The sequence below is a fragment of the Hemicordylus capensis genome, chromosome 3, assembly GCF_027244095.1.
Source record: "Hemicordylus capensis ecotype Gifberg chromosome 3, rHemCap1.1.pri, whole genome shotgun sequence".
NCBI classification, from domain to species: Eukaryota; Metazoa; Chordata; class Lepidosauria; order Squamata; family Cordylidae; genus Hemicordylus; species Hemicordylus capensis.
In genome coordinates this window covers 26,160,897-26,188,372 of record NC_069659.1, presented here as the reverse complement: position 1 = coordinate 26,188,372, position 27,476 = coordinate 26,160,897, and the positions used below count along the sequence as shown (strand labels likewise).

Below are 27,476 nucleotides of genomic sequence, written 5' to 3'. Positions count from 1 at the left end.
AGTGCTTTGCTCTCTGAAAATGAAGTGACAATAATGTATGTTCATAAGCACATCCCTTCAAGATGGCAACAGCAGCAGGGCAACGCCATTAGAGTGCTGGGAAGGAAACCCGTGGCTGGTTGGCGATACCCAGAGTCAGGTTTAAAAGGAAGTCCCAACCAGGGTTTCTTGAAAAGCTAAGGTCTATTTTTTGTCAGATGACAACATCGGCTCCAAGTTAAGACATTTTTCCTTCAGACAATTCTCAGGAACAAATTGTGTCGTATGCCTGAGGACTTCCTCTATTGCGAAGTTAGAACTTCGGGGGGTGGGGGGATTACACAGACTCACAAAACTGTAAACAATGTGACAAAGTGAGTCATGAGGGGGCTAGTACTCCATGCTAGACGCTTCTATATAAATGTGTCCTCTTTAGCTCATAGATATCACAGTCAAAGGCGTCTTCTTTACTGTAGACCTCTCAACAGGTGCACAATGGAGAGCATACTATTCTGTGCTGCACTTTTTCTGTCTCACAGCTTTGCTGTCCCAGTGGATCCCAGACACACTGCACAGCAGGTTCTACAGGTATGTAATACCAAATTTTATTAACTGTTCTCTACCATGTGTAATGAATGTGGAGCTGGCATTGGGGATTGGTACCACTGAGCAAATGCTGAGGTCCTAGATTCCTGAGACCACTTCTGTGCTCATTCATGGTGGAGAAACTCTCCCTCAGTACAACCAGGTAGGAGGGAGCCCATGGAAGGCAATTTTCCAAGTCTTTCTGAAAAAATACTATTTTCTTTTAAAGGACACGATGATGTAAATTTTGTAGGCAGCATGTCATATTTAAATAATAACCTTTTAAATATTCAATTTTTCTTCCATTGTGGAATTCATGTTGGCATACAGATGGTTCCCCAGCGGTCACCCATCCAGGCACTGACCAGACCTGGACCTACTTAGCTTCAGCAAGATGGCAGTATCATGTGCCATCAGACCCTGCAGCACTAGCATATCCAAAGATTCTGCAATACTAGCATATCATAGGCCAACCATGAATATAAACATTTAAAAAAAAATGTTCACTTAGAGCAGAAATAAAGAACATTCAGTCACATGTGCCAGTTCCAGGCAAGTGCACACAACATTTGTTTAGGGAAGAGGAGAGCTGGTCTTGTGGTAGAAAGCATGACTTGTCCCCATAGCTAAGCAGGGTCTGCCCTGGTTGCATATGAATGGGAGACTTGATGTTTGAGCACTGCAAGATATTCCCCTCAGGGAATGGAGCCTCTCTGGGAAGAGCAGAAGGTTCCAAGTTCCCTCTCTGGCTTCTCCAAGATAGGGCTGAGAGAGATTCCTGCCTGCAACCTTGGAGAAGCTGCTGCCAGTCTGTGAAGACAATACTGAGCTAGATGGACCTATGGTTTGACTCAGTATATTGCAGCTTCCTATGTTCCTATGTCTGCGACAATAATTTATGCCAGTTTCCAACTTGTGTAGCTGTAATACCTATATCCAGCACTCTACAGTGACTTTCCCATGTCTTTCTCCAGGGTTATCTTGACAAGTTCTACCCATCCGTTCTAAAAGGAGGTCCACACCTTGAAGAACAGATCAGAGAGATGCAGAAGTTCTTCCATCTGACTGTAACAGGAACACTCACTAAAGAAACTGAAGAGGTAATGAATCAGCCTAGATGTGGAGTCCCAGATGTAGCAGGAGCCTCGCAATCTGCACCGCGTTGGGGAAGAAATGTGCTGACTTACAGGTTAGTTATATTCAAGCTTTTCTCAAGAACCAGCAATGCTATTTCCTGAATATTTATATTACATTGCATTGTGTTGTGTTGCTCAAAAGACGAATAAGAACAACAATGCTATTTCATGAACATTAATATTTCATTTTACTGTGTTGTTCCAAGGATCAATAGGTATACCCGTGACCTGCCTTCACAGACAGTGGACCGGATAATAAAGCAGGCATTCCAGGTGTGGAGTGATGTGACCCCACTGGTGTTCAGGAAAACTTCAAGACCTGCAGATATTGAAATTTCTTTTGCATATGGTGGTAAGGCTGCCTATATTTCTCAGCTAGCAAAAAATATGTTCCGTTAACATAAATACACACAGAGATAGGATGTGACCTTTTCTGAGGCAGTGTCAGGGACCAAAGGAAACATCTCTGAGCTAAGCATGTAAGAAGAATGCCTGGCTCTTTTTCATCTCTCAGATCTAAGCCAACTTCTCTGTCCTTGAAATTATTGCTCTTTGGAGCCAGTCAATCCCAATAAAAAGGAGGAAGTCCTGACTCGGGGGCCTTCCAGATGCTGATATATTTCAAGTTCAGCACAAATTAACGTGGAAATTAGAACAGGAAATCCACACTGAGAAGCCTCGCCACATTATTTCCTTAGTGCCATCTGCTGGCAGTCTGCTGCAATCCATGAAACAACTGTGAAACAACCGAGCAGTACTTTGGCTGCCATGACAGTGAGAGCTTCCAACCTTCACACATGCCCCTCCATTCCTGTCAGCAGAACATTCAAAATGCTCTGGAAATATTAATTGTGGAAGTGCACTAAATTTGAATCTCATCCAGAGGTTTCATCACACTGCTGACACCACTGTTGGTGTGGGGTGGGGGGCAGTGTAGATTACATATGAAGCTGTAGTCTACTAGGCAAACCATAGATCCAACTGAATATTGCCTACACTGGCAGGCAGCAACCCTTTGGGGATTCAGATGGGGTCTTCCGTAGCCCTATCTGGAGATACCAGGAAGTGAATATGAGGCCTTTTACATGGAGAGCATTGCCTTACTATTCAGCTACAGACACCACTACAACATGCACAGTAAAATAGTCAAAGAGCAATTGGGATTTCGGACTATCTGAACAATCCAAGAATCAAGCCTGAGCTCAATGAAAATTTGCCACTGACAATATCTCTTGTTTCCTTTTACATTTAGCCCATGGTGACAGTTCTGCTTTTGATGGAAGAGGGGGAATTTTGGCTCATGCCTTTCCTCCTGGTCAAGGCACAGGGGGAGATGCCCACTTTGATGAGAGTGAGAGGTGGTCAGAATACAACAGAGGTAAGCATTCCTTATAAAATATAGAAGTTCAGCTTATCAGGTCAGCACCACAACCTGTCAAACTCAATGTATGGGTACAGACATTATGTGGAGCCACCATTCATTTTAAATAAGGCTTGTTTAACAAACCTGGATTGGCACCACAGCCAATCAAACCATGGCTTGTCTCACCCTATTGTGGTTTGTTAGGGCCCCGCCCTTACTTCTTACCTCCCATGATCTAGACTTGCCATTCTCTAAGCAAGAGCAACTGAAATAAATCAAGAAGGCGCTTCACACGATAACTGTGAAGCGCCTCAATGAGGTCTGCAGGGAGAGCGGGCTTAGCCTGCTCTCCCCGCAGATGATCATGCCTGGAGCCCTGGGTGGCCGGATGGGCCGCCCACATGACTACTGACTACGCCACGGAGCTGGTGGGGGCTGCGGGGATCGGGGGACGCCTGGCCCAAGGAAGTCCCAGGATGCCCCACGTGGGTGCGTGGGGCATTCTGGGGGGACCCACAATCCCTCTCGGTTGGAAGTCTACTTGTGTGTTGTTGCATGCCGCGGTGAGAAAAGAGGTTTTTTTTAAAAACCAATTATACATCTCTAGTGGTATTAATTCTATATCTCAACCCCAATGGAAAACACAGAACAAGGAGATCTTCTCTTCTGAAAACTATAAACCCATATCCAAAAGCCACAGCTGTAGTGAAATCTTTATTGGGGCCAACCAAAGCAACTGAAAAGCAGACCTTGGAGTCAACCCAAAGGAACCCAAGTACCTGTCCAAATCCTCCTCCTGTCCACACAGCATGTGCAGGTCAATGCAGGCTGTGCACAGAGCCCCAGTCCAGGTGCGAGGAACTCTGATATTAGCATGAGAAACTCCCTACCACACTGTGGCTGCTTCATGTGGTCCAGATTTGTATGCTAAAGCTAAAGCATGTACCAGGTACCCAGGAAGTGATGACAACCCAAGTGGATGTGTACAAGGGGTCATATGTGTAATAAATAAATACATGTGTGATAAATACATGCATGTATAAAGTGGTGTTTTCAACTGAAGAGCTTCATGTGGTAGGAATGGGAGGAACTGCTGCCCAGCAAATTGGGCAGTACTGGGCTCAATCTTTTTAAATATAAGGCTATTCCTTACCAATACAGATGAGCTGAGGGCCCATGATCACACACACGCCCCTCACCCTGGGTCTTCGTTGCCATCCCTTGATGCCTGAAGGTATTTGGGGAATTTCCCTTCCCCACTCAATTACACTGCAGTGGTGGCCAGCAATTTCATCTGTCAAACTATCTTACTTCAGTACCACTGATGTAAGTATGTATGTGTCTATGCCAGAAAAATGTTCATCAGTTGGCTACGTTAAGCCTAAGTAATTGATTTTATCACAGTCAAGAAAAGCAAGGTACCATATGCCAATTTATTATATATATATATATATATATATATATATATATATATAAAATTTTTATTTATTTATTTTTATATTTGTGTTTGTTTGTTTGTTTGTTTGTTTGTTTGTTTGTTTGTTTGTTTGTTTGTTTATGGGCCCCATCCACCCCCAGCACAGTACCTCCAGTGACTGTTGCTGGTGTCTGTCTTAGGTTTATTTTTAGATTGTGAGCCCTTTGGGGACAGGGATCCATCTTATTTATTTGTTATTACTCTGTGTAAACTGCCCTGAGCCATTATTGGAAGGGCGGTATAGAAATCAATCAATCAATCAATCAATCAATCAATCAAATAAATAATTGATTTTTATACTGCTCTTCCAAAATGGCTCAGGGCGGTTAACAAATTTATGCACTCACCTGCTTTCCTTCACTTACCCCATCTCTGAACTTTAGAAGTCAACCTTTTCCTTGTTGCTGCACATGAATTTGGTCATTCCTTGGGACTGCAACATTCAAGTGTCCGTGGAGCCTTGATGTACCCTTCCTATTCCTATCAGAACCCACAGAGATTCAAGCTCTCAAATGATGATACACAAAAGATCCAAAGATTATATGGTAAGCTCCAATGTAAAAATTCTGTTTCTCAGGATAAATCGTGCTTGGAGCCTTGTGCCCCATACCCAACTAACTCAATTTGCCCCAATCAACTTTGGGGTTCTGGGCCCAGTTACAGCATGTGGATCTTCTCTTTGATCCACACAAAAGTGGATCAAAAGTGGATCCACACTCTTTGATCCATCACAAAGCATATAGATGGAAAGCATGGTTGATGGTGATGGCATGGCACTCATCACCTAGGGTATATGTGTGGCAGAGAGAGAATGAATGTGTCTTTTGTGGTTTAAGAGTTCTTAGTGTGCCTCTGAAGACCAAGCGTTTTGCAAGATGGGCCATTCTTGACTTGATTTCATTAGCAACAGGTGGGGTGGTAATTTGATCACATCTTCCCCTTCGGCAGGTTCTAGATGTCTTTTTTTCTAATTACTTGGAACAGACGTTACTTAAGATGAGGAAAAGACTCACCCAGAACAGCATGGTGTACACAGATATATGCAGACAAACAATATAACTAAGTTATTATAGTATATAATGCTCAAAACTATGTGACGTTGTCTTATACTGTACTTAGTCAGGTCATTGGTCTGCCTAACAGTTCTGACTGCCAGGGGTTCTCTAGGATTTCAGATGGAACCTGGAACCTTCTGCTCTACCACTGAACTGTGGAAGAGTATATGAAGCTGCTTCATGCAGAGTCAGACCATCGATCCATCCAGTTCAGTCTTGTCTGTACTGACTGGCTGCATCTACTATAAGAACATAAGAACAGCCCTGCTGGATCAGGCCCAAGGCCCATCTAGTCCAGCATCCTGTTTCGCACAGTGGCCCACCAGATGCCGCTGGAAGCCACAGACAGGAGTTGAGGGCGTGCCCTCTCTCCTGCCATTACTCCCCTGCAACTGGTACTCAGAGGCACCCATAGCTTCAGAACATACAAAACATGTACTGCATACAAAGCATATATACTATCATACTTAGGGTGCATGCAGAAGTGCCCTATGGCATACCCACTTGCAATCAATACAAAGGACACAACTGATTTCAGTGGATTCTAGAACATGTCCTTGGGAATAGGCTGTGAGGTAAATAAGCAAGGAATAATTAAGCTGACTCTTAAAATCAAATTAAGTATTCAAGGAGTAAAATAATACACACAGATTTGTATCCAAAGAAAGTCGTGACTAAGTCTCACTGAAATTAATGGGATTTAAGTTACCCATGGCTAACTTGTCTCATTGATTTCAGTGGTGCTGCTCATGACTAGTTTGAATATAATCATGATGAATAACAGGGGGTAACCTGAACCTTGCTGTTGAGCAAATATTGTCCAACAATATTTGTGTGGATATTTCTCTTTTTCTTTAGCGATTTCTATTTATTTGTGTAAGAATATCCATGTATTCCTTTCACAGGAAAGAAGAAATGAAGCCCTTGAAGAACCTCAGGATGAATCTCAGCAAATGTGTATATGTTATGCTGCTCATACTTGTCTCACATATTTCCTTTTCATAAAGTGTCATAAACCGAACTGAAATTTGAAACTTCAGAATTTGATGTGAAAACACAGCACTCAGGTTAAGCTGTTCTCTCATGGCCATACAAACTTTAGGGGTGGGCTATCTAGGCAGTCATTCAGGGCACCTACCTGAATGGGGTGCCAAGCTAGGAGTGGTGGCTCACTGTTGGTGGGATGGACTGCCTGCAGTGAGCAAGCGGGGCGGGGGGGAGATAGTGTCTTTAACCTTTTATTCAAAATTCCACAGGTTATCTGGATACTAGCTACAAACATGAACTTCCATTGATTATCATGGGGGGCAGGAGTGCCAAAGGCATGCCTCAACCAAAGCACTATTTATCCCTGTATATGAAAACTTAGGCATGGCTTCCTTTCCCACACTAGTTTCTTCCTACACTGAAGTGTTTTACACAAAGGAAACTTGTCATCAGAGTGGAGTATGCTTCTCTTATGATGAAATACCAATGATAATAATGAATTGTTGTGGTATTTCATTAGCTGGCTCTATCCACTATTAAAGAGGTTTAGCATCATACAAATAAATGGATAAAGCACTGCAGCTGTTAATCATATACTGCTTAATAACGTGCCGTTTAATAATTAATAATAAACTTTCTAAAATTAAACCAAGCTGAATGGGAGCATTGTTGTGTGTTTTCTCTCTCTCAAGTAACTTAATCATCAGCACTTCCTCATGAGGAAGGATTTTCTGTGTTCTCTCACAGATTTTAAGAGGATGTGGGAAGATAAAACTGTCTGGTTCTCACAAGATTATTCAAAGATTATTGATATACCATAAGCAGTCACTGCTTAGCTTTATGTAAATTAAGAGGTTATCTTGGCTCAGGGCGGCACTGAGGTTGACTGAAATTAAAGTTGACTGAACCTGATCTGAATTGTCCCTGCCACTAGAATTCAACCATTTAGGTTTGAGACTCATCTTGAAGACCACAGAATCTACAACACTGGACCATCATTTAGTTTTTTTACTCTATGGACCCAGAGGTGCACCTAGGTAATTTTGGAGACTGAACCTAAAGACCTTTGGAGGGCCACCGCCCCTGCAAATTAAGCATCATCATGCTCAGCTGGGTGACCACAGCACCTGCAGCAAACTAAAGAGGATTTGGGGCCCCCAGGGTGTGTGGAGGCCCTGGATTTTGGCCCCGAAGTCCAGGGGTAAGAGTATCTCTGCATGGAACCAATCCAACTAAACTTAGACTTGTTCAGGTTCCAAATATAAGCCTCACTGATCTAGATGGGACTTTGGCACATATAGATGTAGTTCACATGACCGGGTGGATGGGGCAGCAGGCGCACAGGGCGGCGGGTGGGTTGTACTCACCTTCCCCCCAGACAAATGCTGTACTCTTGCTGGGAGCATGGACCGCACTCCCAGATGCTCTGCCTTGCATCCCAGCCTCCAGATATCCCACAATGCACTGTGCAATGTGCAGGATGCATTGGCAGATTCCCCCAGGAGATGGGCACTCCAGGTGCCTGACTCTGTGTCTACAGGGGCTGAACTTAGCCCCAGCAAACACATAGTCCCAGAGGCCAGGTTAAGGGCTCCCTCGAGCCTGGATAAGAGCCAGGTTTCAAAGCAGGGCTAGGCAGCACTGCCCCGCCAGGGTCAGGCCCATTCCCAGCAGTTGTCACACACAGCCTAACCCAGGCTGAGCTTCCCTAGCCTGTGTTGCGTGCGCATGAGAATAGCCTCGTAATTTAATTAATTACTGCTCAAGCAGTAATTAATTAATTACTGCTCAAGCCTTTCTCCCTACAAGAAAGGCTTGAGCAGCCGTAGGCCTTAGGCATGTGACTAGGGTGAGACCCAATAAGGAGTGACACTATCTAACAACAAGGATTTATTAATAGTTGGATGATCCGGAAAGCTATAGTGACATCAACAATCTCTGCTTCCATTCAAATACACCCCTTCCCCAGGAACTACAAGAACCATGCAGTCAGATCCAAGCACTTAAACAAAAATACAGTGGTCCCTCGACTTACAAACTACTCGACATAAGTATTTTTCGAGTTACAAACGGCAGTTTTAGATCCGGTTTTAGATGCGGTTTTTTCGACTTACAAATTTTTAGATGGGGTTTCCTCGACTTACAAATTTTTAGATGGAGTTTCCTAGACTTACGAATTTTACATGCGGTTTCCTTGACTTGCCTGCCTGTTTACTGCCTGTTTATTCTTGAAAAGAAATGTTCCTGTGCAGTTTGCAAGCCTTACTGAGGGTCTGGGTCTTTTTTCTAGGCTCCGGAACGCATTAATCCGTTCCCAATGCATTCCTATGGGAAACCGCTTTTCGACTTACGAATTTTTCGACTTACAAATGTGCATTCGGAACGGATTAATTTCGTAAGTAGAGGGACCACTGTAAATTCCCTGATGCATCTAGCTAAACTGGTTCTTATCCTTCCTACTTACTTCAAGGTAAGGAATTTCCAGTTGATTACCAGCCCAAAGGTGTTAGTTTCCCCTTTTCCTACAGTAGTTGCTGAGCAGACCTCACTCAGAGGCCTCCAAGGAATTGAACTCTAACACACACCTCCCCTGCTGTTGTCCAGTAAACCCTCCCTTTCACTCTGGATTGGGCCACAGGGATTTGATTCTCCCGGGCTTTCTTCTTTATTTTGAGAAGCCCGCCTTCCAAGCAGTTAATCTAACTGAGGCCTAGTCCTCCCTCAAGCCTGACTAACACTACAGGCATCTTTGTAACATTTGTGTTATTTGCAAAAATACAGGTTGAAAAATGCAGTATAAAATAGCAGAGCACTCCTTCAAGCACAGCAACTGGCTACGTTTGTTCCTAGGGATGTGCATGAATAGGTTCGGAGGCCCTTTTACAGGCCTCCGAACCAGTTCAAGTGTTGCCCGGCTTGAGGGTTTGATAATGGGGGGTGGTTTTAAGGTGGGGGAGGATGCATTTACACACACACACCGCTTCCCTCACTGGCGCATGTCTCGCTAGAAGCCCATTGGGGTGGCAGTGTACCTCCCTGCCACTCCGGAAGTACCCAGAAATATCAGCTGCAACTGTGCGCATTACTCTCGCACGTGCGCACATCACACACGCATGTCGGGTGCATGCGCATGAAATACATGACATGCACACATGTGTGAGCAACACATGCAGTCACATCTGCTACTTCCAGGTACTTCCGGATAACATCGGAGCGGGGTGGCAGGGAGGTACACTGCTGCCCCGATGGGCTTCTAGCGAGAAATGCACCAGCGGGGGGAACGCGGCAGGAGGGGTAAGTGCATCCTCCCCCGCCCTTAAAGCCACCACCCTCCTGCCATCGAACCGGCCCCTGCCGGTTCCGTGCACATCCCTTTGAGTTCCCAGAGAGCAGAACCACGCATCATAAGGTGCTCCAGCTTTCCTTTTAGAGTATTCATTCCAGCCTTCAGTAAGAGAATCAATCTGGCTCTCTGTATATTGACCTTGCTTGCCTGGAGGCTTTTGCACACATGGCTTTTAATTCAAATCTCCTCTAGAATGGAGTGTGCCAGTCCACATATTTTACCCCGAAGTCACTGCAGGCTATCAGGGACCATTACAGACAGGATTCTGCTTTTCCCCAAATTACTGCTGCGCATTCTAGCTTGGCCCAAATTATGTCGGGGGTAAAAACGAATCCTATGTGCAGCAGGGTTGTTTTGTCTTGTTTTGAAAAAATGAGCCTTCTAGTATGCCATGGGGCATTTCCCGAGATGTGTGGAGTGGCCATTGCCAGAAATGCAGCATTATTCAAAACTCAATTAAGGGGAGTTTGACAGCTGTGTTTGGTGTGGTCTGCTCTAAGTAATTTGCAATTGCAAGCACTGGGCGAGGGAGAGGTTGTGACAGATTGGTGGAATTCTGTGGAGGGAGTCCAGAAGGGGAGGGGAAGGGAGAAATCCCTGGGCTAAACACAAGCACAAACTGCAAAATGTGGGTCTTAACATAGGCTTTACATATGCAAAATGGCAACTACAGGTTCCGATGTAACCAGAGCCCTTTGTGTCTGAGCTGATTAAAGCTGCATTTTTCTTCCTGACAAAGAGCTTTTAAATGATATGTTGTTAGTCGACAGCTGGTTACAGAAAACCAGCATGACAAGTTGCCAAGCAGATGGATCAAACAACAGAACGCCTAACCCTAACCCTAACCCTGCCATGGGTTATCATGACGTGATACAGATCTATAGACATGACATGATAGAGGTCTATAAAATCATGCATGGTGTGGAGCAGGTGGATAGAGAGAAATTTTTCTCCCTCTCACATAACACTAGAACCAGGGGTCATCCCATGAAATTGATTGCCAGGAAATTTAGGACCAGCAAACGGAAGTACTTTTTCACACAATGCATAATCCGCTTGTGGAATTCTCTGCCACGAGATGTGGTGACAGTCAACAACCTGGATGGCTTTAAAAGGGGTTTGGATAACTTCATGGAGGAGAGGTCTATCATCGGCTACTAGTCAGAGAGCTATAGGCCACCTCCAACCTCAAAGGCAGGATGCCTCTGAGTGCCAGTTGCAGGGGAGTAACAGCAGGAGAGAGGACATGCCCTCAAACAGGATGCTGGACTAGATGGGCCTTGGGCCTGATCCAGCAGGGCTGTGTTCTTATGTTCTTATTGTCTGGGATGGTGGGGGGGACATGAGGTGATGAAGGCAGTTACTCACAAAGGCAGGGTCAGGGTTAAGGTTAAGCATTCTGTTGTTTGATCCGTCTGCTTGTCATGCCAGTTTTCCATAACCAGCTGTCAAACTAACAACAAAATAGCTCTCTCGCCTCCTCCTCTGAGATGGGATTGGTTGGAGAAAAAAACCCAGAGCAAGCTGTAGGAACGCGCACAGGATAAAGATCTGCAGGGATTGCGAAGAGGAGCCGGCCCTATGTAAACTGTCCATTTAATCCCCCGAATTAAACATCTGTGAATCTGCTACGAAGCAGATTCACTCTTCAGATACCCCAGGGCATGAAGCCATGTGTGAAAAATACCCAGTTATCTCTTTTACTGACCAAACACAAATCCCTCATTGGATGGGAGGGGGAACAAGGAGTTGTTGTTGTTTTTTAATCACTACAAGTATTTATAAACCATTTTTCAATCAAAGTTCACAAAGCAGTTTACAAAGGAAAATAAAAAATAAATTATCTTAAGCTATCTTGTAGCTCATCAGTCCTTCCGATCAGATCAAATCTACTTACAAGACCTTGCATGACCTCCTCCATCTTGACTAGGGTCAGAGCCATTAACCTTAACCTAGAGTTGCCATGCCCCCCTGGAATTTCAGGTTTCACCCAGATTTTGAGCATCTCACCCAGATTGCCCACCCAGTTTCACCTGGATTTCAGCTTTCTTTAAAATAAAAAATAAAAAAAAAGTTAAGCTCTAGTCCTTGTAGAAGTGGAGTTATGGAGCAAAGTGTGTAGTCACTATTCCGCTCAACCACTGGACTTGGATTAAGAGAGGTAGCACAGGAGGCTAGCTGGGAGGGGTTCACAAGTACAGTAATCCACTGAGGAATGTTGCCTTTGTTTTTTTCAGCATGGGATATCTATTGGGCAGTTGATAGTTTGCTTTTGATGTAAATCACTGCCTGCCTACCAGGCTGTGTATTATAATGTTTAAAGACTTGCTTGACTTTACGTTCAATGCATGCCTAATTAGAAGGACCATTGGTTTCAATCAGATCTTCTCTCAAATATTAGTGAACAGAATTGCAGCCTTAATTAAAAAGCTGTGCTTTTTGTTGTTGTTCTATTGCTGCTGTTACTATGGCAAGGAAAATGGTCAGGCAAAGATATCTCCCCCAACTATTGTTGATAGATATAACCAGAGCAAATACAAGTCTACTGGAAAATGCAGCTGCTAATTTGCATACGCAAAATTATTTTCAAGCCAATTTACATAATATGCAAATCAGGCACCCGGCTTTGGAAAGCCAGAATATGGCAACTCGACAGTAAACCCTCATTGCCAACTGGGCCCGCCACTGCCTCTGGCCTCCGCGACCAGGCCTGCTGCTGCCATGGTGACCAATCCTCCTAGGTGCGCCACAGCCAATCAGGCCCGTCCACTACCCAGCCAATCAGCTGGGCTCTGGGACGCACATTCCAAGGCACACCCAGGAGAATTAATATAATAGATTAAAAGATTGTGGCCCCAGGACCACAGCCCCCACTTTGACAAGTAAACTCAATCATAACCACCAAGAATAATTACTTTTTAAAGGTTTCTTTTAATACAGCACCTATGAAAGTGGAAGCAGCGGAGAGCCAGGTGAAACTAGAAGCTCTCTCCCCACTGGTAGAGCAAGGATGCCAATGGCCCCTGTCCAGCCACACCCCCTGCATCTGACATCAAAGGCAGAGGGCATGGCCATGTTAGCAAAGGGGGGGATGCCCCGTTTGCAAGTAACTTTCAGCCAGGAGCACCATGCGGCTCAGTTTTTGGAAGGCTTCACCCCGCACTGGGTTCCTTCCCAGCCTGGCCGGGAACATGTCTCCCTGCTTTTGCAAGCAGGGAGAGGTGATCCCGGCTGAAATATTCTTGCAAACGGAGCACGTGGCCCTGTTTGCTATCATGGCCACACACCCTGTGTCTGACGCGGGGGGTGTGGCTGGGGCACCAGGCGCGGCCCCTAAGCACGGCGGCCCAAGTTCTTTGAACACCCCTGCGCAATGGTGGCTCCGCCCCTGTCTCTCCCATGTTCCCTGCAAGTGCCTCCCAGGGCTGCACTTCCTTTCTAGAAGAACTCATGCAGGAAGGAGGTGGCTGATGAGATTCAGGTCTCTCAGCAATTCACGGGGCGGGGGGGGGGCTGTGCCCCATGGTTCACCCCCTAATGGTGCCCTTGGTAATGTGTGAAGTTTCCTTTGAGAGGAAGCATATTACTAATCTCAGCCAGCCCCTTCTGGATTAGTAACAGCTTGACAAATTGTGGATCTCCTGACAGAAACCTTCTGACAGAAACCTTTTGTACATGTTATCTATGTGCTACTTTTCACTTTTTTACCCACACAAAGCCTAAATGATTAACAAGTCATCTGCTCTGCCTAACTAGCTGTCTACACAGACCAGAATGTTGCAATGAGTCTCAGTGGCAAACAAAGAAAATTGCCCAAGGGAAAGAAGGTGGAGTTGTGCGGTAGATGTATAAGCTGAATTTCAAGAAGCCAACTTCCCTATATCCTTTGGTTTCAGCAGAAGAAAGAAGGGATGGAATGGGGGAGGAAAACAGAACCTTTTGCTCTGGTGTGACATCAGTGGAAATGTCAACAACAAAAAAGGGCATCATTTAATGCTTCCTCATAATCATTTTGGAATGGTGACACTTGAAAAAAATCTGTAATATGCACATAAGCACATGCCAACACTAGAAAGTGAGTCACCTGGATCTTTGCAACATGTTCACTGGTCAGGCATATATAAGGTTGCCCTCCTGGGCTGCAGGATATCGGAGACCAAAGACTTTCTACTTTTAGTGAAGGCTGCTTGACGACCTCCACAATGAGGCACATGACCCTTCTTTGCATTGTGATCTTATTGCCTTTCAGCTTTGCCTTGCCGCTGGTTCGCAAACCCCTGTTATTACACAGCAAGGGTCTGAAATCCATAGAGGTAAGCAGCCATCAAAGCATAACCTGCTGCCATAGAATTGTCTGGTAGTAAGTATCCCACTGCTATATTTCAGGAAGCATGCTCATTATTGTGCTTCTTGATGGGATATTTGTATGATGCATGCAGAGTGTGTGTGTGTGTGTGTGTGTGTGTGTGTGTTTTGTTATTGTAGTTTTTGTTTTGTTTGCATGCTATGTTTAATCATTGCAGGTGCAACAAAAGGCAGGGGGGAATACATGGAGGTAGCTGGCATGTAGATATTTATTTATTTATTTATTCAATATATTTGTATACTGCCCAAAATGCAAGTGTAGTATTGCAGGGCAGAAGGTGAATTGGTTGAAAGTGTGATCTATGAGCTGAACATTCTTGTTTCAATTCTTGTCTCAGCCATGAAGTTGTTTGCTTCAGTCTCCAATATGAGGTGGTTTATTATCCATAATAATTATGATGGTGATGATGTTGATGATGCTCACCTCACCTCACCTCATCTCACCCCTAATCTCTTATATTCCCAGCACCAGGAAGTTTTATGCACATCAGTTCTACCGCGAAGTTTTTGCTTTTAGGACCCATCTCCTCTGGAAGGGAGGGTGCAAGAACACATATCGGCCAGATTTCCCCCAAAGTCCCTGCGAGTTATCAGAGAGCAATCCACATGTGCAATTCAGATTTTCCACTGCACTCAAGTGAAGCCTGATTTATCTCTGGAGTAAAAAAACTCTACTATTTTCAGGGTTTTTTTGAGTCAGCTTTACGTTCACAGTAAAGCCTCCTGGAAAACCCGCAGTAAAAACTGTTGTGCGTAAAACCTCCAGGTGGAGGTCTTTTTACACACCCAGGCCTTTAAAATGATTGATAGATAGATAGATAGATAGATAGATAGATAGAGCTGTTTTATTGTGCCTTTGAAAAGTAATGTTTTGTATGTTCACAGTTTTAATTTTTGTTTGTAAACTGCCCTTAGAGTAATAATTATTGTTAATAATTATTTATAATAATTACAACAATAATATTAATTGCAATAATTATTGTAAGAGCAGCTTACAAACAAAAACCAGAACAGTTGGTATGGGTTTTCCAGAACATTATGAATTTCCAGTTGTGGTGTTTGACATACAGGTGAAACTCGGAAAATTAGAATATCGTGCAAAAGTCCATTAATTTCAGTAATGCAAATTAAAAGGTGAAACTGATATATGAGACAGACGCATTACATGCAAAGCGAGATAAGTCAAGCCTTAATTTGTTATAATTGTGATGATCATGGCGTACAACTCATGAAAACCCCAAATCCACAATCTCAGAAAATTAGAATATTACAAGGAACCAAGAAGACAAGGATTGAAGAATTGAACAATATCGGACCTCTGAAAAGTATACAGTGTACTGTGCTTGATTGGCCAGCAAACTCGCCTGACCTGACCCCATAGAGAATCTATGGGGCATTGCCAAGAGAAGGATGAGAGACATGAGACCAAACAATGCAGAAGAGCTGAAGGCCGCTAATGAAGCATCCTGGTCTTCCATAATACCCCATCAGTGCCACAGGCTGATAGCATCCATGCCACGCCGCATTAAGGCAGTAATTGCTGCAAAAGGGGCCCAAACCAAGTACTGAATACATATGCATGCTTATACTTTTCAGAGGTCCGATATTGTTCTATTCTTCAATCCTTGTCTTCTTGGTTCCATGTAATATTCTAATTTTCTGAGATTGTGGATTTGGGGTTTTCATGAGTTGTACGCCATGATCATCACAATTATAACAAATTAAGGCTTGACTTATCTCGCTTTGCATGTAATGCGTCTGTCTCATATATCAGTTTCACCTTTTAATTTGCATTACTGAAATTAATGGACTTTTGCACGATATTCTAATTTTCAGAGTTTCACATGTATATTAAGTAATAAATAAATAAAACGTACCTCATGTTAAAATTTTGTGCTTGTAAATGTCTGAAATGTTTTCTTGATAGCCATAGGATTTGAGCTGAGATATTTTGTTAGGAAAGAAATCAGTAAAGCACAAATAAGTTTTTAATGTTATATTCAAACTAATTGAAACCTTTATGTAGAAATTATTTTGATTAGAATACTTGTAAATGTTAGAAGACAATACACAACAGCATTTCACACAATGCACTAGTTTTATCCAAGCACTTCCAACCTCTACCCAACTCAACAGAGGAGAGCAGACGCTGCTCTGTGTGTATTCACTGGAAATGAAACCAAAACTAATCAAAGTTGTTTTAGAAGCATGAGATGCTGCTGTTTACCAAGCCGGACCATCTAGCTCAGTATTATCAGCACAGACTGCGAACAGCTTCTGCAAGGTTTCAGGCAGGAGTGTCTCTCTCATCTCTATTTTAACAGCACTCACATGTAGTCTCCCATTCAAATGCAAACCAGGGCATACCCTACTTAGCAAAGGGGACAGTTCATGCTTGCTACTGCACTTTAAGTGGCACAGCAGGGAAATGCTTGACTCACAAGCAGAAGGGTGCCGGTTCAAATCTCCACTGGTACTATATCGGGCATCAGCAATATAGGAAGATGCTGAAAGGCGTCATCTCATACTTCACAGGATTCTAGGGGTGTGCACGGAATTGGCTGGCCCGGTTCGGTTTGAGTCCAGACCGGATTTGAACACGACTGGGCCAGTTTGGTCCAGCACCCTCTCAACACGCCAACCCCTCCCCCCCCAGTTTGGTTCAGTTAGGGCAGGGGTTCGCGGACTTTAAAATTTTTATTTTTTAAAAAAAATCATTTTAAGCTTACCCCCTTCAGGGGAGTTGTTGGATCAGTGGGGGATCCGCGGAGGTTCCCCCTCCCCCCTCCAGCCTCCCTTGCAGTCCAAACTGACCCGTTCGGCCGGCTCTTCGGCAGTCATGGCAACCTCCAAAATGGCCACTGCATCGGAGGGGGAAGGCCCGAATGGGCTGAAGAGCCAGCTGAACGGGTGGGTTTGGGAGTTGCAAGGGAGACTGCGGGGGGTACCTCTGCAGACCCCCCCCCCGCTGCCTCCAAGAACTTCCCCAAAGGGGGTAAGGTTAAAAGATTTTTTTTTTTAATTTAAGGGGAAGGGAAAGTCCACGAACTGCCAAACAGTCAGGGGGTGTTCGGTCCAGGGTCGGACTGAACAGGGGATGGTTCGGTTCGACCCCAAATTGTCAAACCGAACAGGTTCAATGTTGAACATGTTTGACATCAAACCTGTTTGCACATCCCTACTGTATTCTACCAAAGAAAAACACAGGGCTCTGTGGGCGCCAGGAATCCAAATCAAGTTGACTGCACACGTTACCTTACCACAAGACCATCTCTCTTCCCCTTTGCTTTCCTTTGCCTACAAGATGGAATAAGTGCTTGAGCTTTTGTTTTGATTTGACTTGGATAAATGTATGTTTGGGGTTTTACACCTCTGTTGCAAATCATTAGGATAACCATCTGCCCAATTTCCCCAATTCTGCTATTGATTCATTGTGTTGCACTGTTTTACAACATTAATTCATATTTTTTAGGAATGAGAAGTGTTGAAGAAATGAACATTTCCCAGCTTTTTCTTTCTGTTTCTGAAAGAAAATTCCACTGTGGCGGGGGGGGGGGGTCCATCCCAAATCACTAGTTGTTGCTGCTGCTGCTGCTATTGTGGTGGGGGTGGGAGTCAGAAGAAATTTACATTTTTCGCAATAAATAAATTTTATGGAGGTGTTACAAGTACCCATGAGTATCCTTATTTTCATCTGTAAAATGTTGAAGGGTGTGCAATAAGCCTATTAGAGATCAGGAGCATAGGGAGGCTGACGGTGGCCCATGTGCAGCCACCGCCACAGCCCCCTGGCCCCGCCCCCCCACATCTGACACTAGCCACATCCCTGCATCTGACACCAGACGTGGGGGGACGTGGTCTCTCTCCCAAACAGGGCCATTTGGAAGGGAGATCGGCCCGTGCTGTGTTGGGCAGCATGGCCTGGAGCTACTCTTCCTGCCTTAAAGGCAGGGAGAGCCATTCCGGCTGCACTGCCAATGCAGGGCAGGCCAGTCTAAACAGGGCCACACTGCCCCGTTTGGGAGGGAAATCGTTCGGCCCCACTATGTTGGCAGTGAGACCAGGAGTGGCTCTCTCCCTGCCTTTAAGGCAGAGAGAGTCACTCCGGCTGCACTGCCAACGCAGACGGGCTGATTGCAGCTCAACAGGACTGAAATAATGCCCTCGCTTCTGATGTCAGACGCAGGGGGCATGTCTGGGACTGCGCTCACAGCCCCTGATTAGTGGCAGCCCCAGTTCTTTGAACCCATTCGCCCAATGGTGGCCCTGCCCCTGTTAGCGATACAAATTAGGCTAATTTGTTTTCTTATTAGTTTGTCCAGGGTTACCTTGACAAGTTTTTTCCGGAGAAAGCTGTCCATCATAACCTGGAAGAACGAATCAAAGCAATGCAGGAGTTTTTCCACTTATCTGTAACAGGAGTAATTGATATAGAAACCCAAGATGTAATGGATCAGCCTAGGTGTGGAGTTCCTGATGTCCTGGGTTACAGTACATTTCCAGGATCTCCAAGCTGGAATAAGGACTCATTGACATACAGGTTAGTTGTATGTTTTTTGCCATTTTCATCAATGCAAAAAAAAAAAAATGCGCAATACTATTTTCCAAAACACTAATGTATTATTTTTTGTATTATTTCTTAAAGGATTAATAACTACACCCCAGATATGCCTAGAGACCAGGTGGAGAGGGCAATAGCAAGGGCATTACAAGTGTGGAGTGATGTGACTCCGCTGCGGTTCTCCAGAACAACAGGACCTGCTGATATAGAAATCCATTTTGCATCTGGTGGTAAGGCTGCTGAGATTTATTGATTTTGTTTCCTACTTTTCGTATTGATGTCTACCTGCTAGGGAAGCCTGACAATTACCTTACCGATAAAACATGCAACCAAAAATATTCCCAGCCATTAAAAACCTGCTCCATTAAAAAAAAAATATCTGGATATACCTTTCGTAAAATAGGATTTGGTGCTGAAGCATCTTCAGAGGAAGGTTGTAGCAGAATGAAGTAGCCATCCCACCAGTTCCATCTTTCTGTGTGTTCTCCCTGTTTATGCTGTATGTTTGTATGAGACTGGGTGCTTCCAGATGGTGATTTATTCTGGAATCACCATTGGTGGTTAATGCACAATTCACAGGGATCTACTTGACTGCATCCATATCCCAGGGTTATCCCACAGTATCCCCATGATCCATGATCCATCCCTGTTTTTCCCCACAGCACAGAAAATCCAACATGAAAAACATGAATCGAAGAGCCACATAGTGGTCACATAAACCATAGATCATAAACCAAAGCACAACTGCTCCATCTTTGAGGAGTGATTATCCACACTGGTGGTGATGTGGCTGTAAAAAAGCCTCAGCAGATTATAGTGGCCATGATGGAATAGGAGGCAATATCATGTCTGCAGTTTTAATTCTCATATATTGAGAATAATATCTCATATATTTAATTCTCATATATATTTAATTCTCATATATGAATATATGGCTCAGGGCGGTTTAATTGTAAACCGCCCTGAGCCATTTTGGAAGGGCGGTATACTAATTAATTAATTAATTAATTAAAATGAATAGATAGGAAAACCATGGGGGTTCCATTCTCAGCTAGTGCCGTGGATACTGCAACTGTGAATGGCATTAGGGCAATGGGAATCTGGGGGTTAGGTTTCAAAGGGCTGGGACATGGACAAAAAGTGAGCTAAAAACAATGAAAAGTCTCCAAATAAAGTGCCCTACCATACTCCACAGGTACCCTGTATTCCAGTAATGCCTCCCAAGAGGAGGAAAATCAGCCAAATATTGGCCTAAAATTACAGTTTTTTTCCCTGCATTTAAAAAAAAAAAGTGCCATAAAATGGCTCACAATCTCCGCCCAATCTCTGCCGAACTCAAAATGGCGGCTGGAGGGGACCTCTGAGGTCATTTCCAGCCACCCCCAACCCACGGATTTAACCTTCCTCCTCCTGGGGAGGTTTTCGTGTATACCACAGGTGCCTATTACCCAACCACAGATACGCAAAACCACCAGTGCTGGACCCGTGATTAACAAGGCCCTCCTGTACTTCAAAGCAACTTTTAATCTTTATGGGTCAGACTGACACCATGACCTTGTCCTGAAGGGGATAGAGACGGACCCCAGAGCAAAGTGTCAGTTACCAAACCATCTTCTAGGATGTAAGAGACCTAGGATCATTACAGGATCCAGTCCATGAGATTACACAGGCCACATTATAATTGTGAGGGCTCACTTGACATGCACCTGTGCCAGCACCTGTGCCAACAGAGTGCCCCTTCCTCATGGCGCAGTCCCTCAGCACTGAGGAACGAGCATAAATGAAGAAACTACATGAGCAGAGCCAATCCTATGGCCTTTCCCATTTGATTGATGTGCCAGGCATCTACCCTACTGTCCACCAGTATAATCTGAAGGTCCAATAGTAATCTGCCACATGAAGCGACTGCCCCATCTTGCCTCATGAAAGGGCCACCCCGATTACAAAGATGCCATAACTGTCCAGTGATCTTGCCTCCAGAGGAAGCCAGAATCCGAGAAGTGCTATGCCCCTGGAACCTTTCACCGTTCAGGGAAGTGGGGGATGCACCTAGCAGTATGTTCCTGCAGCAGCCTAGCCAGGCAGGTGACATTCACGCAGGAAGAAATCGTTTCATTGACCCTTCTCACATTGTCCCACCATTTATGTGTGGTGTGGTGTGGTGTGGTGTGGTGTGGTGTGAAGGAAGCCACAGAAAAACTTTTGCAATAACTTATGGTGCATGTGACACAATTTAAAAAGGGATTTGAGAGTCATCAATGTAGTAAAAATACCTTCTGCCAATCTCTCCATGATCACATCCACTGGCCTTTTATTTCTACACTGAAGACACCATAATAAATAACGTGGGCTGGAACCTTGTGGGGTCCTACAGAAGAAAACCCCAAGGAGCAATTAGCAATAAATACTTGACTTCTACTACTTCACTGTGCTTAGCTACTCAAGGGTCATGATACAATGTGAATGTAGAATATTGACTATATTGTGTGCATATCTAACGAGAATGGGAATGACTTGCAGAGCGGGTGCTGTAGACACAGAAACAGCGGCAGTGTTCCCTCTAAGGGTAAGGAAACTCACTTGCACACGTGCGTGCACTCACAAGATTTTTGATGTCCGCTCAGTTCATTTTAGATCCTGCTCAGGCTGAATCAGGAAGGCTCCACTCTGGATGCACACGTGTGCACAGACTGCCTTGATATTGCCACCCCGAAGAAAACTCATTCTGCACACAGATGGAAAAAAATTAGAGAGAACAGTGAACAGCGGCACCACTATAGAGAACAGGTGGCAGTGCAAGAAGCATTGATGTATCCCTTCCCATTGTAGCCGGAGAAGGGCTGCACGTTTGGCTCCTGCCTGAAATATTTAATTCAAGGAACTAAACTTTAAGAAATAAATTCAGAGAAATTTGTTTGGGAGCTGCTGCCACTGTTTATTAATATAAGCAAGTTGTACACTTCAGGATGCTGAACACAACACGTTTATATTTGGGGATCTCTTGCAATAATGAGATCTTGTCTTTCCTTTTCAATTCAGACCATGGCGACTACAGCCCTTTTGACGGAGAAGGTGGAACTCTGGCCCATGCTTATGCCCCTGGATCAGGCTCAGGGGGAGATGCCCATTTTGATGAAGATGAAACCTGGTCAGAAACCAACAATGGTAAAGCCACTCTATAAAAACATGTGTAGTGCCTAGAGCATCACCTCCCTGTTTCTTGATGAACAGTTCTGCTATGTATTAATTTCATTGGGCGTTCATAGTATTCTATCATTATGAACACTGCAATTAATATTTAATATCTTTCCAAAGTATGCATTATTTTATATATTTCTATCCTAGCTAGCTAAACACTGAGAGAAGAAAACATACCCCTCTAAGGACAAGCAGGCATTTCCTGGGAAGTACATCAGCACTGATGTGGCCCTAGGCATGACATCTCTGCCCATCAGTTGCAGATGGTGCTAACTCCAGTTTACAGTTTCCAAGCTGAGTGGCTAAGTATGACTGCCATGACTAACCTCGGGAAACTTGACCTATCATTCATATACCTTCAGGGTTGTACATAAATTAGAACAGCCCAGTCCCCTCCATGTTTACTCAGAAGTAAGTCCCATCAACTCCAGTGGGACTAATTCCCAAGTAAGTGTTCTTGGGATTGCAGTCTTGGTGAAGGACCAGAGCTCAATAAATAATAGATAAGATGTTCCCCAGTCCCCAAAGGGCTCCTAATGTAGGCACCAGGAAGAGCCACTAGAGGGATGCCATGCTGGGGCAGGATAGGGCCAGTTGCTCTCCCTCTGCAAAATATACGATAATTCCCAGGTATTTCTTTAAGACCTTCAAAGTTATTGTGTAAATATGGTTTTCTTGAACCATATAAGCAGGTGATCCACAGAAGAAGTAGAAACGACACTGAGGCTGGCGTTTGACGCCGAAACATCTGTTTTTATTATGCTTTTAACAACATTTCTAACAACATTTTTACAAGGTTTTATCATCTGTTTTTATGCAATACATTTGAAGGTCTTAAAGAAATACTTGGGAGTCCTTTTAAATATGTGTATTGCATCTCCAGCTTACCAATTTATAAGATAATTGCCACTTTAGAAGATGCCTCTTTGCTCAGTTAGTCTGGTGTTTTTTGTGTTTTTGGTTAATCCATTCCTTGATCCAGGCTAGCTTTTGAATGGGGCTTCATTCATTCATTCATTCACTGGATTTCTATACCGCCCTTCCAAAAATGGCTCAGGGTGGTTTACGCAGAGAAATACCAAATAAATAAGATGGATCCCTGTCCCCAAAGGGCTCACAATCTATAAGCTTTAGTAACTTATATTCCAGTCCTGGAGTAGAGGCAGGTCTAAGGAATAGCCAGCAGCAAGAGCACTGATAAGCAGTCTGCACTTGCCTCTCTGTACATAATATCTATTTCATTAAATTATTAATATTCCTGATTCCACTCCACTGCCTTGTCCTTGCATACCACAACTCTTTCCCTTGGATTCTACAGTGTTGACCATACTGAGCTAGCAGTACCAATGTTCTGACTTGGTATAAGGCCGCTGCCTGTGTAATGTTTGAACTGCAGGCTATCCATTCTGAAACACCATTTGATTTGTTGCATGAATATACAGCTATGCAACATTCTTAATACATCCATGGGGATACTGACATCCTCAGGTCTGCTTTTCTCCTTCAATTGCTCTATGTTTTGGAATGTTCAGTGGACCTTCTGGCATATTCAGTGTCACTAATGGGCATTAAAACATCTGCAGGATATGCAGCAATGCTCTATCTGTCACAAAGCCAGTCAAAGTATGGATCATGTAACCAGTTTCCCACCACCCACAGCATAGCATGAGTATCATTTAGCAAACATGCTACTTCCATCCAAAGTGAAGTTTCACTGGTTCCATCACTTTCTAACATTATCACTGAGAGGGAGAAAGCATATGCCGCACTCGGATCCCCTTGTATACAGGATGCACAGTCCCTAAACATCCCACATTGAAGACCATGCCCAAGTCTAACCTCTTTAGTGTTTTCTTGTATACAAGAGTTTCTAGATAGCCATCCTTTGGGACATATGGAGCTTCCAGTTTTATCATGCCAGTTAAACAAAATTATTAAAATGTGAGTTCAAATTATAGCAATCGTTGGATATTCTAGCTCATCGTGAACATTAAATCCACACCACAGCAGGGAAATAACCTTACTTGCACTATGTGTACATTTGTCCCAACCCTAGCTCTGATGCAACAAAATGAGTATATAGCTGGCCTGCTCAACCTTGGCCCCCCAAGCTGTTTTTGGGCTACAACTCCCATAATCCCCAGCCACAGTGGCCAATAGCCAGGGATTATGGGAGTAGTAGGCCAACATCTGCAGGAGGGCTGAAACTGAGCAGCCCTGAAGATAGGAAGCTACTTTATTCCAAGTCACAAACTCCATTTTTTGTTACGTAACTAATATTCACCATTCATCAACCTTCTATTCTGTGTTTCAGAAATCAACCTCTTCCTTGTTGCTGCACATGAATTTGGCCATTCCTTGGGATTAGGTCATTCAAATGTCCGTGGTTCCTTGATGTATCCTACCTATAAATACCAAAACCCAAATACATTCCGCCTTCCATCTGACGATAGGCGAGGAATTCAGAGATTATACGGTAATTTCATTATGCAAAGTGTTTTTTCGTATGTTAAGTGTGGGAAAGTCTAGTTTATGGGGGTTTGGCACTGATACCATTTTACAAAGAAGTATTTTTGTGATGTCAGAAAAGAGGACACCTCTGCTAAGAAAAACAGCAACTACTGACAGAGAAACATCCAAGTGACTTCTGACACCTTAAAGACCAACAGATTTCTTTGTGGCATAAGGTTTCAGAGACTAGATCCCCCTTTATTAGATGCATGAACCATAACCTCAGAAGCCAAATATATATATATGCATGGGCATAAAGAAGAAAATGGTAAACTATGTAGTAGGGGGTCAGCCACCTAATGGTGCAGCAGGGAAGTAGCTTGCCTAGGAAGTAAGAAGTTGTTGGTTTGAAGGAGAAGCTGGTCTCATGGTAGCAAGCATGACTTGTCCCCTTAGCTAAGCAGGGTCTGCCCTGGTTGCATTTGAATGGGAGACTAGAAGTGTGAGCACTGCAAGATATTCTCCTCAGGGGATGGAGCTGCTCTGGGAAGAGCAGAAGGTTCCAAGTTCCCTCTCTGGCTTCTCCAAGATAGGGCTAACTCCTGCCTGCAACCTTGGAGAAGCTGCTGCCAGTCTGTGTAGACAATGCTGAGCTCGATGGACCAAGGGTCTGATTTAGTATATGGCAGTTTCCTATGTTCCTATGAATCCTTGCTGATATGTTTCCCAGACTATCAGGAGCGGATTAAGCCTTTTGCTGCCCACAGGCGGCCAAGGATTTTCCACCCCCAGCAAGCTCCCCACCACCACCTTTTTCTTCTAAATGCTGCAGCAGCAAGAGAATAGGGGGCAGCCAGTGAAGGCCGCACGGCTGCTGCTGTGGGGACTGGGGGATGAGAGGCAAGTCCCCCCCTTTTACATCAAAATGCCGCTGCCTGCACGGCGGAACGAGATGGCTGCAGCGGGGACTGGGAAGGTTGGGGTGGGGAAGGAAGTTCCCCCATTTCACCTTAAAGCAGCTTCTGCTGCGTGGAGGTACAGCAAGGGAGAGCTCCTTCCGGCTCCCCTCCTCCCTCCCAAATGAGTGAGCGCCATGGGAACAAAGGTTGGGATCTCCTGCTCCAGCTCTACAGCAGCTACAGAAATTCCCAGGCCCAGGCCCTGGCATCTCCAGGTTGGACTGTGAAAGACTCCTCCCTGGAACCTTGGAGTTACTGCTAGTCAGTGTAAACCAGAGCCGCTCAGCTTTGCCCCCCACCAGCTGTTTTTGGACTACAACTCCCACAATCCCCAACCACAGTGTCCAGTAGTCAGGGATGATGGGAGTTGTCGGCCAACATCTGTAGGAGGGCTGAAGTGGAGCAAACCAACAATGCTGAGAACCAATGACTTGACTTGGAATAAGGCAGTTTCCTATCTTCCTATATACCAGGGCTGCTCCACTTCAGCCCTTCTGCAGATGTTGGCCTACAACTCCCATAATCCCTGGCTATTGGCCACTATGGCTGGGGATTATGGGAGTTGTAGGCCAAAAACAGCAGGGGGGCAAGGTTGAGGAGGCCATTTTGTTGCATCAGAGCTAGGGTTGGTACAAATGTACACATAATGCAGGTGAGGTTATTTGTATTTCTTATTTCTTTCTAAATGTCTATTTTTACTTAGCTTTTGTCCAAATTTCTTTCTCTCTCTCTCTCTCTTTTTTTTACAGGAAGGAGGACAAACTGAATCACCTCACCAAGTATTTAAGAAGAAATAAAATATTCATATTTTGTACTCACATTCATTTCAAAAGATGTGTCTTTTAAATAAAGGAAAACAGCATGGAATTTAAAATGACAAGTTGTGGAGTTGGTTTTTTTTTAATAAATTAGATTTTTAACCCACATCTGAAGTCATGAGGGTTTTTTTTGAAGATGAGTAGGACCTCCTACTTCCAAGTAATCCCATTGATTCCCCCCCTCCAATATTTTCAGGCCACATAGGGTTGTGTATTATGGCTTTCTAAATCTGGGTGCCTAATTTGCATATTATGTAGATTAGTTTTAAAATAATTTTTGAGCACAATAGTGACGTATGTTTCCCATTCCTGATCCACTGAGGCTGCATTCCAGCAAGCTACATAGCGCTGGCATCACCAGACTGTGGGGAAGGCATCAGAACTTCTGAAGGGTTGCAGCCGTTGGCCACAACCCTCAAGGGGGTTTGTTGAAGGGATCTGTGCCTTTTGGAATGCACCGCCCACCCTTGGCACCAAACGGGCATTTAAAGGTAAATGTAAAGTGTGTCGTCAAGTCTATTTCGACGCCTGGCGCCCACAGAGCCCTGTGTTTTTCTTTTGGTAGAATACAGGAGGGGTTTACCATTGCCTCCTCCCATGCAGTATGAGATGATGCCTTTCAGCATCTTCCTACATCGCTGCTACCCAATAGAGTAGCAGCAGGGATTTGAACTGGCAACCTTCTGCTTGCTAGTCAAGCATTTCCCCGCTGCACTATTAGGGCATTTAAACCCATTTAAATGGCATGCAAGCCGTTCTTCTGACAGCAGTTGCACAGCTGCCCTCGTGGGCCCCGCACCTAAACAGTATCGCACAAGCACAGTTTCTGCGGAGTTGGGCAGCACCATGGGTTCACTGAATTAAAATGAATACTTCAAACCCCACACTAATAAGAATCCATATAAGGACCTGGTTTGCATTACAGAGGCCTGGGGCGGGGTTGCTGGGAGATATTAGTCCCAGCTGTGTGTCCACCTGGGTATTTAGTGCAGCATCAGCATAGGCTGGAGGACCGGTGGTGAGGAGGGGTTGATGTAATTTACAAAAGCTCCATGTTCCTCTCTAGGCCCCCTGTCCAAGTTGTGCCAGTTCAGAGTGTTCATGTTTGTACTGGTGTTGGGCTCTTTGGACAGAATGGGGATTCTGTTGGGTGTACCAGCCACCCCACTACCCAGCTGTCTCCCTGCCTGAGCTCA

The 27,476-nt window shown here is 44.5% G+C and overlaps 2 protein-coding genes across 2 annotated transcripts; both read left to right on the top strand.

Annotated features, from left to right (window-relative positions):
- The first annotated feature begins 378 nt into the window (after window positions 1-378).
- Window positions 379-7,223, top strand: LOC128351373 (matrix metalloproteinase-18-like). Its single transcript, XM_053310870.1, has 6 exons — window positions 379-567; window positions 1,539-1,753; window positions 1,907-2,052; window positions 2,953-3,078; window positions 4,924-5,085; window positions 6,501-7,223. Exons 1-6 carry the CDS (start codon window positions 475-477, stop codon window positions 6,512-6,514), a joined length of 756 nt encoding a protein of 251 aa, XP_053166845.1. The 5' UTR covers window positions 379-474; the 3' UTR covers window positions 6,515-7,223.
- Window positions 7,224-14,192: 6,969 nt separating this feature from the next.
- On the top strand, window positions 14,193-26,386 carry LOC128351375 (matrix metalloproteinase-18-like). Its single transcript, XM_053310871.1, has 6 exons — window positions 14,193-14,241; window positions 18,607-18,833; window positions 18,939-19,084; window positions 21,894-22,019; window positions 24,367-24,528; window positions 26,212-26,386. The coding sequence occupies exons 2-6, from the start codon at window positions 18,682-18,684 to the stop codon at window positions 26,226-26,228; spliced, it is 603 nt and encodes a 200-aa protein (XP_053166846.1). The 5' UTR covers window positions 14,193-14,241; window positions 18,607-18,681; the 3' UTR covers window positions 26,229-26,386.
- Window positions 26,387-27,476: the final 1,090 nt, after the last annotated feature.